At 41.8% G+C, this 15,116-nt stretch overlaps 1 protein-coding gene across 2 annotated transcripts in view; it reads left to right on the top strand.

Annotated features, from left to right (window-relative positions):
- STIMATE (STIM activating enhancer) overlaps positions 1 to 15,116 on the top strand; it is a 139,597-nt gene that overhangs the window by 77,738 nt on the left and 46,743 nt on the right. For both annotated transcript variants that reach the window (XM_073592504.1, XM_073592505.1), the window contains exons 3-4: positions 10,200 to 10,295; positions 11,764 to 11,885. In XM_073592504.1, coding sequence (XP_073448605.1) covers positions 10,200 to 10,295; positions 11,764 to 11,885 — 218 coding nt within the window. The remainder of the gene's footprint in view (positions 1 to 10,199; positions 10,296 to 11,763; positions 11,886 to 15,116) is intronic.

Raw genomic sequence — 15,116 nt, 5'->3', positions numbered from 1 at the left:
CTCCAGAGACTTGGAAAATCTGAGGATATTGTCGAGATAAACCACCACACATAACTGCAACAAATCTTGGAGGACATCGTTAATAAATTCCTGGAAAACTGCTAGAGCATTACAAAGGCCAAAGGCATTACGAGGTACTCATAATGGTCTGTTTTGGTATTAAACTGAGTTTTCCACTCATTGCCCTCCTTAATCGTCATGAGATTGTATGCTCCTCTCAAATCAAGCTTTGTGAAAACCGTTGCTCCCTTGATGCGGTCAAATAACTCCGTAATCAACGGAATCGGATAAGCATTCCTAATCGTGAGACGATTGAGACCCCTATAATCTATACAAGGTCTCAGTTCACCACTCTTCTTCTTCACAAAGAAGAAACCAGCACCAGCAGGAGAGGAGGATTTGCGGATGAAACCTCGAGAAAGTGTGTTTGCAACATACTCCTCCATGGCCTTATACTCCAAGACCGACAAAGGGTAAACCCGGCCACGAGGGGTATGGCACCTGGTTGAAGGTCAATTGCGCAATCATGCAATCGGTGTGGAGGCAAACTACCGGCTTGACCTTTGTCAAAGACATCGTTAAAATTGCAGTACTCCTCTGACAGGGAGGAGAGTGAAGAGGTGCACAGGACCTTGGCTATCTTCCGGAAGCATGTTTCACTGCATTGTGGTGACCAGGAGAGAACCTCAGCACGGAGCCAATCAAAAGAGGGGTTGTGCCTCTGTAACCAAGGATAACCAATAACCAGCGGAAACTTAGGTGAGGAAATCACTTGGATTATCTCATGGTGAAGAACCCCTGCCGCTATGGACAATGGAACATGAATCACATGGGCAGGCTGTAGAGGTCTCTCATCAAGAGCCTCAATGGCAAGTGGAGTGTCACGCAGCTCCAGCGGAATTGAGTGCTTCGATACAAAGGCAGCATCAATGAACAGGCCTGCAGCCCCAGAGTCGATTAGAGCCTGTATCTCGACTTTGTTTGGCTATGAAACAGGAAGTAAAGGGAAATCTCCGCAATGGGACACAGATGGTGAAAAAATAAATCTGACAGGGGTTACAACCTTCCTATGCTCTATCCAAAATAGTTCTACTTTAACCACTTCACGCTGGCAGTACGTCATATGACATCATGGACCTTCAGTGGTGATATCTGAATGATGCCTGCAGCTACAGGCATCATCCAGATATCATTTTTTTTACGCCTGCAATTCTGTGCACTGTAAGAGCAATCATAGCGGCAGTTCAGCCACTTGATCGTTCTTACAGGCGGCGGGAGGGGACATGTGTTGTGCCGCTATCCGGTGCTTCTCCGTTCTCACCCGTGCGATCGGCGATCCGGAGAATGAATCAGTTGCCGTCGGAAGTTAGCAATAGAGATTTCCGGTGACTAAATGGTCCCCAGTCCTCTCTATGACCCTCAGAGGCCCGGGCGTGAAGTTATGACGTCACGTCCGGGCTGGCGGATGTAAACAGTGGCGGGGACTCGGCTGGAAAGGCCGACACCGTTTATTTATTTTTTTGATCTTGGCCTTTCCAGCCTGAAAGAGAGATCTGAGGGCTTATGGCCCCCAGATCTCTCCATAAAGAGGACCTGTCACAAACTATTCCTATTACAAGGGATGTTTACATTCCTTGTAGTAGGAAAAAAGTGATAAGGTAAAAAAAAAATTTAAAGAGAGAGTGTCAAAATTTAAGTAAAATAAAGAATAACATTTATTTATTTTTTTAAAGCGCCCCTGTCCCCGCGTGCTCGCACACAGAAGCTATACATAAGTCGCACCCACATATGTAAACGGCATTCAAGTCACACATGTGAGGTATCGTCACGTGTGTTAGAGTGAGAGCATCATATTTCACATTATACAAAAAAATTGGGCTAACTTTACTTTTTTTTTCCCCAAAAAAACGTGTTTGAAAAATCGCTGCGCAAATACTGTGTGACATAAAAAGTTGCAACGACCACCATTTTATTCACTAGGGTCTCTGCTAAAAAAAAAAAAAACATACCTGGTGGTATATGACAGTGGTCACCAGTACAAATAGAGGAGCAAATCTTCCCAGTGTGGACACAGACAGCAATAAAAACTGGTTTGGTCTTTAGTGATGCTTGTTCACCTTTCCTCTTTTAACATTTGCCTGCAGATGCAGAGGAAACTCTATTTTAACACACTGTCCCAATTGGTACATGAAAGTACTTTGACAGGTTCAAACTGCAAAAGTTCAATTATGGTGCCTGCCAATGTGCATCCATGAGTTGACTTGCCCTGTGAATATGGTGGTTTCTATTTTCCATTAGAAAGGCAAAATTTCTGCTTCACCTGCGGACAGATGCGAAAAAGGTCCTGGCCAAAGGTACCACTTAGGCTAAATTGCGCTTATTACATAAAGCCACAATTTTAGGTGTCAAGCATAGTTATTAAAGGGATTGTACTGTATATTGTTTTGTAAATATTCTTTTTTTTAGACCCATGACTAAAGATTAAACATTTAAACAATAAATATTTTGTTTATCAGACAGGTAAATATGAAATATTATTAATCTTTTAGAATGGCCACCATGCTCTGTAAACATTGTGCTATGTATGTCGGTTTTATTTTTCTGAAAATTTAAGGTTTTATGCAAGCAGTTTAAAGTTATATACATTAATGGATGTAAATAAAATTGATCAAAAACTTTATGCTTTCACTTGTACAACACACATCTCATTTTGTGAAGAGAACAGAAACATAGTTGCCATAGCAAACAGGTTTTCTTTTTCATTATGTTTATAAACAGTAAAAGTATGTAAATCTTTAACTATGGTGCTCCCTCAATTTTTCCTTGCTTTCATAACCACCATATTTTATATTACTGTAGTTCGGGGGTTGGTAACTTGTTGGCCATAATGTACCCATCGATCATGGGCATGTGACAGATCACACATGACACTGCCATGCCATCTCTTGGACCTCAGATCATGATTTATGACTGCAGTGCCCCCAGCATCCTGTCATTTTTCCTTGAGCAGAGTGCTGGGCGCATTACTCACTACTGACCCCTGAGCTCGTAAAACTTCCCTTATTTAATGAGGCCTTGCTGAGTTATCTGCTTAAATTTTGCGCTGCACCATAGTGATCTTTGATCCTGTTGTTCAGGTAGATCTCCACCTCTTCATTGTGATTTTGCAAGGAAAGAAATGTGGGAGCTATAAATGCTGACTTGTTTTGTTTTTATTTTTCTTAATTCTTTATTTTATTTTATAAAAATAATAACCTACAACAAGGAAAACGTGACAAATATTGCATTCTACTTAAAGTATACCCGACATTTTCCTCCTATCCCACCCTCCCCCCACCCCCATCTTGCAGTGGCCACTAAAGGCAAAAGTTTAATCTGTTGTTTTCATCAGTGTCCTGACCTTGTCCCATTTCTATTTTTCGAGTAATCTCCTCCACGTATCTCCACGTTTTTTTAAACGCATGCCACATTTCCCCTTTGTCTTTTCGTTCTATCCCTTCTTCTAATTCTACTCCCCTATCGTCCAAAATATCCAATTTAAGTATTTCATTTACACAAAAAATCCAATCCCGAATTTTAGGACTCTCCACTTCCTGCCATTTTTTCTGTATTAAACTTTTTGCTACATTCAGCAGAATGGGGATAATAGATGTTTTATATTGTCTAAGTGGACCGACTGTCCCGTGGAACAAACATGTCCACGGGTCTTCCGGTATTTCTTTATTAGTAATTTCCTTTATTATTTGTATAACCTCCTTCCAAAATTCTTTAATGATGGGACAATCCCACCATATGTGGGCCATTGTTCCTATAACCTTACACCCTTTCCAGCACTCCGTGGGTTTCTCCAGATGGAATTTACTAATTTTGTTTGGTGTTGCATACCACCTTGCCAAGCACTTGTAGTTTATCTCGGTCATCTTAGTATCTACCGCAGAGCAGTGTGTCAAATTCAATATTTTCTCTAATGTGTGCTTATTACATTGTGAACCCAATTCATTTTCCCATTTCTTAATGTAAGGCGGGGAATCCATCTCATCTCTAGTCAATAGTATTTTATATATTCGTGATATGTTATTTTTTTATTTTTCTCTCATGCAGAGCCGCCACAGCGGCCTGTAATCTTCTCCATATCCAATAGGCTGTGGCAGCTTTTTGACAAAATGAGTCAACTGGATGTACCGTCATGCATCAATTGTCATTAGATCCGTGTCTAATCTTAATTCTTGATAAGTGCTTATTTTGTCCATCTTCATTATATCTTTTAATTGTGCATTCCTTTTTTTTTATCCAATTCCCCCCCACCGCCCTCATCCCCGGCTCAAAAAACTCATTATCCTTTAAATAAATCAAAGGTGAACTGTAATCCCATTTGTGTTGTGCGTGAATCTGATCCCATATTTTTAGTGTATTACGTGTTAACTCGTGCGTATTTGGTCCCAGTGCCTTATATTGTGGGGGGTTCCATATTGTGTGACTTAATTGTGTATTACTCAAACCCTTTTTAATATTAACCCATCTCTTATCTTTAGCCTCTTTTGCCCATTCCACCACCTGTGAAAGTGCCACTGCGTTATAAAACTTTTTGAAGTCCGGTATAGCAAGGCCACCCTGCTTTTTTCCCCCTGCTCAATACTGTGCATGCTATTCGCGTTTTTTTGTTACACTATATAAATTTCGATATTAATCTTCTTAAAGCCTTAAAGTATAATTGTGGGAGTGATATTGGCAGCATCTGAAACTTATATAGAGTTTTCAAAGCTAACACCATTTTTACAGTATTAATGCGCCCAATCTATGAGAGAGGGCGTAATGATATTTTTTTTTATTTCCTTCTTAATTTCGTCTGAGAGAGGGATATAGTTTGTTAAATATATTTTCCTCAAAGAGTCAGTCAATCTGACTCCCAGGTATTTTATGTCCTTTCTCCAAGGGAACTGAAATTCTTTGAGGAGTTTTGCTTCTTCCTGTTTGGTTATATTTATATTTAAAACTTCAGACTTGCTGAGGTTAATTTTAAAATTTGAAATGTCTACATATTTTTTTAGTGTCCCCAGCAAGTTTGGAAACGTAATCCTAGGATTAGTAATAAAGAAGAGCACATCATCGGCAAAAGCAGCAAGTTTGTGCTCCTCCTCCCCTATCTTAATTCCGCTGATGTCTGGATTATTTTGAATTAAAGCCAGCAGGGGTTCCATTGTAAACGGTTGGGAATAGACCCCGTTCACCTTAACAGAAGCAGGAGGATAATTGTATAGTACTTTTATCCATTGGATCATTCTTGGGCCCACCCCCATGACTTCCAACGTTTTTATCATGAGTCCCCAGTCTACCCTGTCGAAAGCTTTTTCAGCATCCATCGACAGGAATAGTCCTGGGGACCAGTTTGTTTTAATAGCCTCAAGGAGCAAGGAGGAGCCGCGACCGCACTCCATTGTCCCTCCCTTCTCTTCCTGCTATAAAACCTACCTGGTCTGGTTGCACCAGGTCGGTCATTCTTTCCTTCAGCCTCATTGCCAGTACCTTAGCATATAGTTTAGTGTCTGCATTCAATAAGGCAATTGGCCTGTAGCTAGAGCAAAGCGTGTTGTCCTTACCCTCCTTTAATATAACCGTTATTGAAGCAGACAATGCCTCCCTTCCCATTTCACAATTCACGCCTAAACCATTCCAGTAGTGGCACAGCTTCGGGACTAAAATCTTTTTGAATTTTTTAAGATAATAGGACGTAAACCCATCTGGTGCTTTTTCCCGGGGCAGAGTCCTTTAATGCAGTATAAATTTCCTCCTCTGTAATGGGTCTATCCATGTCGGATCTGTCACTCTCGGGCAGACAAGGCAGTCCTGCGTTGTTTAAAAATTCTTCGACTTTCCCCTTTTTTTCCTGTTCCTGTTGTCCCTTTTGTCTCAATGATATAGGGCTTCATAGTAATTCCTAAATTCTTTCACTATCTCTTTAGTTGTATAGACCACTCCCCCATTTTTATTTTGGATTTTGTAAATAAAGTTGCTTTCTCTTTTCTTTTTCAGCAACCTAGCTAGATGTTTACTTGTTTTATTACCCCCAAAGATACTTATCTCTTGCTAATCTATTAAATGTCCTTCTAGAATCTTGCTCTATAATATCTTTGAGTTCCTCTCTCTTATTTACCAATTGATGGAAGAGTTCCTGGTGGTGACCCTTATGTTTTTTATGTTCTTGTTCTAATCTATGAATTTCTTCGGTGAGGCTATTCATTTTTTTTAATCTCTCCTTTTTTTTCCCTGCACCAATGGATATGAGGACTCCCCTGATGTATGCTTTATGGGCCTCCCAAAGAGTGTCACCCGAGATTTCCCCTGTATCGTTTACTGAAAAGTATAATTCTATTTCTTTCTGTACTACTTCTACTACCTTGTTGTCTTTTAGGAGATTTTCATTTAAACGCCATGTAAACGGGTGTCTTTGGAGCCCTGGGATCATCGACCTCAATGAAACCGGGCAGTGGTCAGATAGCGTAGTTATTTCTATCTTAGTTTCCCTTACCAGATCCAACAGTCTAGTCTATGGTCTACCATTATGTAATCCAATCTTGAGTACGTCCCGTGCACAGGGGAGAAGTATAATCATGTATTTTAGCTTGCTGCACCCTCCAAACGTCCATAATTTGACATTGGTGCAGCTTAAACCAAATCATATTTAATAAAGCTTTACTTGTCCCCTGTTCCTGGGACGTACTAAAGAAGGGTCCAAACAAAAGTTAAAAAAAAGTTAAAGTCCCCCGCTAGGATAACCTCCCCTGTCTTAAAGTCCATTAACCTACCCAGTACATGTTATAGAAATCTAGTCAGGTTTTTATTAGGGTAATATACATTTGCCAGGGTAAATGTCCTATCGCCTAGACTACCTTTCAAAAAGAGATCGACCCTCGGGGTCTGTCATTCTATCAACCAAAGAAAACTTTGTCGTTTTTGCAAACCCAATTGCCACCCCCTTGGCCCTCCTAGTAGATGAATTCCCTTAGAACCAGGTCAGGAAGTCTTTAGCGTATAGTTTGATGTTCGTTTCCTGGGCTAGATGGGTCTCCTGCAAAAACACCACATCTGCTCGATACTGCTGGAGTTCTTTTAATATTTTGTGTCTCTTAACAGGGGAATTGAGGCCTTTAACATTATATGACAGGAAATGTAATTCTGTCATTTGTATTGATCCAGTGAGGGACAAAGCATCAATACCAAAACTTGCCTTCTAAAAGTATATTTTATTGTCTCCCTCCCCCCTCCTTCCCTCCCTCCCCTCTCCTTCCCTCCCTCCCCTCTCCTTCCCTCCCTCCCCCCCTCCTTCCCTCCCTCCCTCCCCCCTCCTTCCTCCCTCCCTCCTTCCTCCCTCCCTCCCTCCCCCCTCCTTCCTCCCTCCCTCCCTCCCTCCCCCCTCCTTCCTCCCTCCCCCCTCCTTCCTCCCTCCCTCCCTCCCCCCTCCTTCCTCCCTCCCCCCTCCTTCCTCCCCCTCCTCCTCCTCCTCCTCTTCCTCTTCCTCCTCCTCCTCCTCCTCCTCTTCCTCTTCCTCTTCCTCTTCCTCTTCCTCTTCCTCTTCCTCTTCCTCTTCCTCTTCCTCTTCCTCCTCCTCTTCCTCTTCCTCTTCCTCTTCCTCTTCCTCCTCCTCCTCCTCCTCCTCCTCCTCCTCTTCCTCTTCCTCTTCCTCTTCCTCCTCCTCCTCCCTCCTCCTCCTGGCCATAGTTCGGCCACAAGTCCGCAGTTGAGAATCCCAACCGATCCCACCCTGCGCACTATGTCTCCTAGGGTGCGGCTCTGACCGCAGCTTCCCGTGTCCAAGCCCCTTCCTCCCCCCATCCCCAGGGCGGGAGAAGGGGCAGGAGCGGGCGCACAGAGGTGGTCCAATCCCCCCCATGAACCTTCAGCCTCCCCACCACTTCCTATCCATATATGTTGAAACCCCCCCCCCCCTCCCTAAGCCTTTTTCCTCATGATCTTCATTTCATTATTTTAATTTCTAAAAAGGAACCTATTATGCTTACTGCCTGTGTCCATCTGCCGCTATAATAGATCTTTTTTTCTACTATCTAGGGATATTTTGGACTGGGATGTCTAGATTTTTAATATTACTTTTTAATATTACTGGAAACCCCAGCTATCTTTGATGTTGGCCATCCTCATTTTTTCCAGAAGAGGTTTTAATTGACGTCTCCGTGCCAAGGTTCCTGCAGATAAATCAGAAAATATTTGTAGTTCTGCACTCTCAAATCGCACTGGGGAGACTTCTCTGAGTTTGCTCCTGTGACAGACCTAGCCGGGACAGAGGCTTTTGGAGAGGACTGAATGCAGGCCTCTTGCCTTTCGACTACACAAAACTCTGGGAACCCCGTATGTGCCATATTATAAACAGTGACTGCTTCATAATGTTGTATATATATTGTGTGTTGTCTCGTGCTGTCATGTACTGTTTGCTGTGCTAGTTTGGGGTGGGGCTGTATTCCAATGTTCTATTGTGTCTGTCTGCCTTGGATCACAGGATGTGTATTTCTATGGAGGGAGGGGGGATTCCTCCAACAGCTCTCCTTGCTGATAAGATGTGTGCTGATGAGATGTTGGACACACCTGACCTGTGTGTCTATTGTCATTGGACAGTTTGGCCTGCCTGGTTTTCCAAGGGAAAGGGGGAAGAGTCTCTGAGTTATTTTATCTGTTGTGTCCATGTGTGAAAATAAAGGCGTTGATTCCTGTTTGACCCTCAAGATAGAGCCTTGTCTCGTATTTGGGGGGGGGATTATTCATATGGGGTTCTTGTTCGGCTGGTTGGAGTGTTCGGTAGCTGCCTTTGTGTTTGGGTATGGAATGTCCTAAACGACTTTAACCCCTTTCATACTCGGGGTGTGGTTACAGCTCCATATCTTGGCTTTGTCCTTGTATAGGTGGAATTTAATGACATCCCTGGGTATTTCTTCTCTCGGGCCTGGTGGTTTCCTAACTCTGTGCACGCGGTCAATCTTTAGGTCATCCTCTATCCTTCTGTCTAGGATTAGATTGAATATTTTTTTTCATTTTAGTCACCAATCCTCCCCATGCTGTTCTGGTAAAGCTCTGATCCTAAGATTTTGGCGACGATTTTGATTTTCTTGTTCTTCCAGCTTGTATAATATGTCTCGGTAGTCAGTTTGCATTTTTCTCATTTGTGTTTTTGTATCTAAAATTTCTTGGGCCTGTTTTCCTCTTAATTTCTCTGCTTCTTCTACTCTCAATAAATGGCCCATATCCATCCTAATGTTCGTGATCTCCGATTTGATCGAATTTTCTAGTTTAGCAAACATTTTCATTGGAATTAGGCAGCACAGTGGTGTAGTAGTTGGCACTATCACCTAGCAGCAAAAAGGGTCACTGGTTCAAATCCCGACCACGACACCATCTGCCTGGAGTTTGCATGTTCTCCCTGTGCCTGCGTGGGTTTCCTCCCACACTCTAAAGACATGCTGGTAGGTTATTCGGATCCTGTCTAAATTGGCCCTAGTATATGTGTGTTAGGGGCCTTAGGTTGTAAGCTCCTTGAGGGTAGGGACTGATGTGAATGTACAATGTATATGTAAAGCGCTGCGTAAATTGACGGCACTATAGAAGTACCTGAAATAATAATAATGGCATTCTGACTTGTTTTTAAAGGTGTGTGATTTAAGGCTGTCATTCTAACCCTTTACCTAGTGAGTCAGTCTCCTGGAACAATTGTGCACCCAGCATAGTGGGAATAGTCCCATGTGCTTGTTCCAGGTAAGTGATTCAATGGGTAGTTAAGCCACCTCTCAGAATGAGAGCCCAAGAGTTTCTACCCTTAAAACAAGTCTGCAAGAACGCATCCTATATTTCTTTTTTCTCAGGTCTACGTTAAGAATCGCTGTCTACTGAGATGAGAAACAATTAATGTCATTTTGACAACCATTCAACCTTTTGGAAGTGACACTATGCAGGGTACACACAAACCTGGTTGAAGACTTGTGCCTAGTCTCTCTTTCACTCTTTGCTTCCTTTTTCAGACAGGTTACCAGCTAATGCTGTACCCTGTCTCTAGCATTTAAAGAATTTGGTGAAAGTAATGATCTGCTTATGACCACTGTAATAGTACAGTGTTGGAGTATGCACCCAAATTCTCTTTTTTCAAAGTATAGAAACTATCACTAAGCTATTCTTTCTTCACATATTTTTCCTTTCTGCAGGTTCCTGGATACATCCAAGCAGGCTATAGGAATGCTGTTCATCCACTTTGCTAATGTCTACTTATCAGATCTCACCAGGGAGGATCCATGTACACTGTAAGTATTCTGGTAATTCATATGTGGAGATTTAATGGGAAAGAAAAAAAGATGGGCACATAAAAACTGGAGCAAAACTGAAATGTCTGTTTTTTAGGGCAGCCTATCTGGTACATTCTACTATCTGTTTATCGCTAGAAAAGTTTGGCTCCATGCACACTTGCTTAAAAAACATTGCTTTTCTTACAGAAGTTTTGTGTTCTGCCTGTAGAAGCAGCTCAATGTTATCCTATGTATCCATGCACATTAGGACATTAAGAGGCATATTTTTAGTTTAAGGTTTAGAGGCAGAAACAAAAAACCCTTCCGGTTCGCGTTTCTGATTGGCGTTTGGAGGCAGAAAAAACGTAAAACTCTCCTAAACTCATCTAAACTTTGTACAAAAAATGCTCTCTATGAGCATGTTTATTGCCTTTCCCCGGCGCCTCACTGTCTCCTGGGAGCTTAGTGTCAGGCTTCTCAAGATTCAGTGCGGGAACAACGATCATGCTTGTGAACAAGCTGTGAATGAACAGCATTCACTGCATCCAGGAAATCAATGCTTGTGGGCTTCACATGCCCACAAGCAGGATGGAAGCAGCCAGCATCACATTTTTAAAGTTATTCTTCAGTACGAAAACAGAGAGAGGCGGAAATATTACACCCAAACTGTGAGTATTATTTTGGGATTAGCAAAGTGTCTCAATGACCTAAAAAGATTGGTCGCCGGACTCCCACTTTAAAGCAGAACTTCTACTCTTGGGTGGAACTCTGCTTTAACTGCATGAGGCTATAGCTTTCTCCTGTGACGTTTTGTGGACATGCTTTTTGTGTCTGCATAGCAAAGGAAAGAGCACCATTTATACATTACAAAGCAGAAAAGTACATTCTTTGTCTGTCTACGCTGCAGTTTTTGACAGCAAGAATGCTGCCCGGAGCTGCTCTCAATCAAGACAGCAGGGCTGGACAGATGGATTAGCTGTAAGATTGGCAATGGAAGATACAGACATGTCATACAATGGCATGGTGTCCTGTAACTCCTAGCATCGATCCCAAGGATACAAACTGACCATACCAGCACAGATCTCCTTTTGTGCTGGGCATGGTCAAATTCAGACAGGAATCAGGGAGAACGAGCAGGATCACTGGGTATTTCGGAGCAAATGAACAAAATAAACAACAAGCTACAGTTACCATTAACATCATGAGCAGAGTACCATGTTTACCATTGATAAAAGTAGAAATTTGGATTTATGGTAATGCCATTTATTGACTAACTAAAAAGATTGTAATGCATGCTTTCAAAGCAGACTGGCCTTTTCTTCTAGCCATTGAACTGATAGTAAGAAACATGCATTATATGCAGAAAGCAACAAATAGATGCAGATGTTGTCAACATACACTTTACTGTATAAATCAATTTTTATTTATTTTTTATTTTTGGGTATGTTGCATAACCTGTACTTTTTTCACGTTTTATCTGTTGCAGGTATTTAATAAATTTCCTTCTGGATGCCACTCTGGGCATGCTGCTGATTTATGCGGGTGTGAGAGTGGTAAGCTGTGTAGTGGAATGGAGACAGTGGGACTCCTTACGCTTTGGAGAATATGGTACATTATTTTTTTACATTTATGAATTGCTAGATTATGTGTACATATTTTTTTTTTTTTTTACTGGAGCTGAGTTACCAGTTTTCATCAGAAATTAAAGTGAAATTGGACCCAATATTTTGAAAAAATACCTACTCCGTACCTATTATTTGGACCCGTCTGTATCCATTCTAATAATAGCACCTGACAGCACGTTCAAAAAAAATACTTCTCTCCTGCTCCAACTTCCGCTAAAAGATTGGTTGTGCTTGTTCTACATAGCCCTAATGTGAAAATTTAGTCACCCTCCGCAGCGCACTCCCAATATGGACTACAGGACAAACATAATAAACCACCCATTGCTTAAATTGCTGCCCACACAGACGCTCCCGCAGGCATCTGACTGACAGCTGTTACTTGGACGTTTGTGGTGAGAAGGAGGGGCACTATCCTCATAGATTTACTTGCTGGATCGGGTATGGAATACTTCCCCACACTGCCACAGCTGCGGTACTGGCAGCAGGGAGCACAGAGAGGGCGGCCTCTTTTGTCTGTGTTGGGCAGGGACCCACACCTATGTTCATATCTTCCAGCTCCCTGCACATTACTGCCAAAGTCTTTCCTGTGGAGTCTGAGTGAGCACGCAAGGAGGCTGAGAATCGGGTACACACTTCCCTCTTCTACTTCATTTTAAAATTCAAGTCTAAGAATAGAAGGCAATTAAGTCCATATTTGTATTTGGGTGTGGAATTATTAAAACCCGTATGTTCAAACCACATCACAATTACAAGGGCACACTAGTCCAGTGTTTTTCAGCATCTCTTTCCTGGTGAAACAGTCGAAAATGTTTTCAGATCTCGGGGAACCCCTGAAATAACTTTTTGATCCACAGCTCATGGAGCGATAGTTGTTGCTGTAGTTATAACCTCAAATAGGTGTAAAAATAACAATAAATAAAAGTATAAATATTATTCCTTTGCATTTGTGCTCATTGAAAAATTTACTTTCCATTGTTGCTCAGGGCAAACCTCACTCTGCATCGGTGCTCAGGGCAAACTTTATTCCACATCGGTGTTCAGTGCGTGTGTGTTTTTTTCCTCCTTTTTTTTTTTTTTTGCATGTGTGCAATCGCCAAAAGTAGCTATTGTATTGTGTTCTCTTTAGAGGAATGATTTAATTTTAATACCAAACATACAGCAATGTTTACAGCATTTCCACAACTGGAAAATATCAAATTATCTTTTGAACTATAGATAGCAGAGATGTTCATCAACTATTTATATAGTGTAGTTTTGTGTTACTTTTTTCCCAGAAGACCAATCAAAACGATGTTTCATTCTAAATGCATTGGATACTGACCAGTTTAAGTAGGAATGTTCTTCTCGGGGTGTTTTTCTGGGTGTCTGAGTCACTCGTTCCTTGCTCTAAGATTTGTTCAGCTTCCTGGCACAATGTGAGCTGTTGTGTAGTAAGCACATATTATGTTAACAGTCTCTCTGTATGCGGTATAGCTGTTAACATTGAAAAGGATACTGGCCCATGGCTGATTTAAAATTAAACTCAGCAATTTCTTATGTTTCCCTTCAGGAAATAAAGAGATCTGTGACCCACTTTATAGCACTGATAATGCTTGATTCTGTAAAATGGGAGGAAGAGACATTGCCCAGAGCTCAGTGGCTGTGCTTGGCTTTGGTATTTGTGAACATATTTTCTTTTGAAGATATTTGTGAAGATGCAGGTTCTTTTTTACAACTGTTAGTTGTAGCAGTTATAGAACATTAAATTGAAGCATAGCTAGTGTATAACTACATTGTTATGTTTCTGGGAAGAAATGCTGTCCCTTTTAAATAAACAGCTAACATGAAATAAAGGCCAGTGGATATCAGTTTTGAGTGAGATGAATCACAGAATGGCAAAATCTATTGGGGATGTAATTGTTACAATTGGGGGGGGGGGTCACAAATTTCTGTTGCGAAATCTTGCTATTGAGAGATATAAGACTTTCTGCAAATATAATAAAGAATACATTCATTGCAATGTGCATGTCAACATATACATCTATGCATAGACATTTTTTCCAACAGATCACATATGTTTTCAAACCAGAGAGAGAACCAAAAAAGGCATTAACTTAGAATGCACTCTAGAAATATGCAACACTCCTGAGGTGCAGAACATACGTAAGCTGGTACAGCCCAGAAACAGACGGGGTATGCTTAGGAAGTGTAATATTCAGCCACTGCACCTATGGCAACCATACCAGCCTTAGAATAAAAGAAGTTAAATGTGCAATGCAACACGATGTACAACCTTTTTTTTCCTTCTTCCCCCTCTATAACCAAGACAAAGGTAACGAGGGGGGAAGAGGTTGAAGTTAGAATTTTTATGTAAAAGTGGTTGTAAACCTCAGATTTGAACTATGAACAAAGCATATCCCTCCTATAGTGTGTACTTGTCTCAATTAGGAGCACTAAGTGTCATTTGTGTCTCCTGCTTCATTCCCCAACTATCATCATGAATCACTTCTGACAAGTTTTCCTGACACAAGAGAAAAATGGTGATACGGGAGGGACCTCCAGCTGATTGACAGCCTCAGAGCTGTGTGTTGTGTGGAAGGAGGTGTGTCGCTTCCCTCCAATCTGCTCAGCGCTTGGTCCCCCTGTTAGAATATAGTAGAACAGTGGTAGAGATCCCTGCAACATCGCTTGTGTTGATGCACTGATCTGTATACCACGCTTCAGACAGGTTTCCCCTCACCTCTTGTTCTGAGGCAACTCTCACACTTTGGATTTACCCTCATTTTCTCTTTTGGTGACATTGGTCATGAATGATGAATCTCCCTAGTGGGGACACACACAGCAATGAAAACTTGTCAGAAAGTCTAAGCCTTCCCTACTCTCTAACGATAAGGCATTCTTCCTTCCACTGCCACCAAAGATGGGGAATTATTCCCCCCCATTAACACCAATGGTGAGGCACTCTGCCTTCCACTGACACAAATGATGGGGCACTATTAGTCCACCTACTGACCACAAGCGCTATGCAATTTTTTTTTCTTACTCCCACTGAACACCAAGCCTGAGGCACTGTTTACTCCCACTGATGCTGGGGCATTTTCTACTTTTACTGGCCACAGTCAGCACACCCCCTCCCCCCCTAAAGTCCGAAGGGCAGTACACTGGTCCTTTGTTTAGAAAGTTTGGAGATCTAGACTAGAGATGCACTTTATTTTGCACTTACTATCATTTCTTA

Source organism: Aquarana catesbeiana, linkage group LG07 (assembly GCF_042186555.1).
Source record: "Aquarana catesbeiana isolate 2022-GZ linkage group LG07, ASM4218655v1, whole genome shotgun sequence".
Taxonomy (NCBI): domain Eukaryota; kingdom Metazoa; phylum Chordata; class Amphibia; order Anura; family Ranidae; genus Aquarana; species Aquarana catesbeiana.
This window is presented reverse-complemented; position numbering and strand designations above follow the sequence as displayed.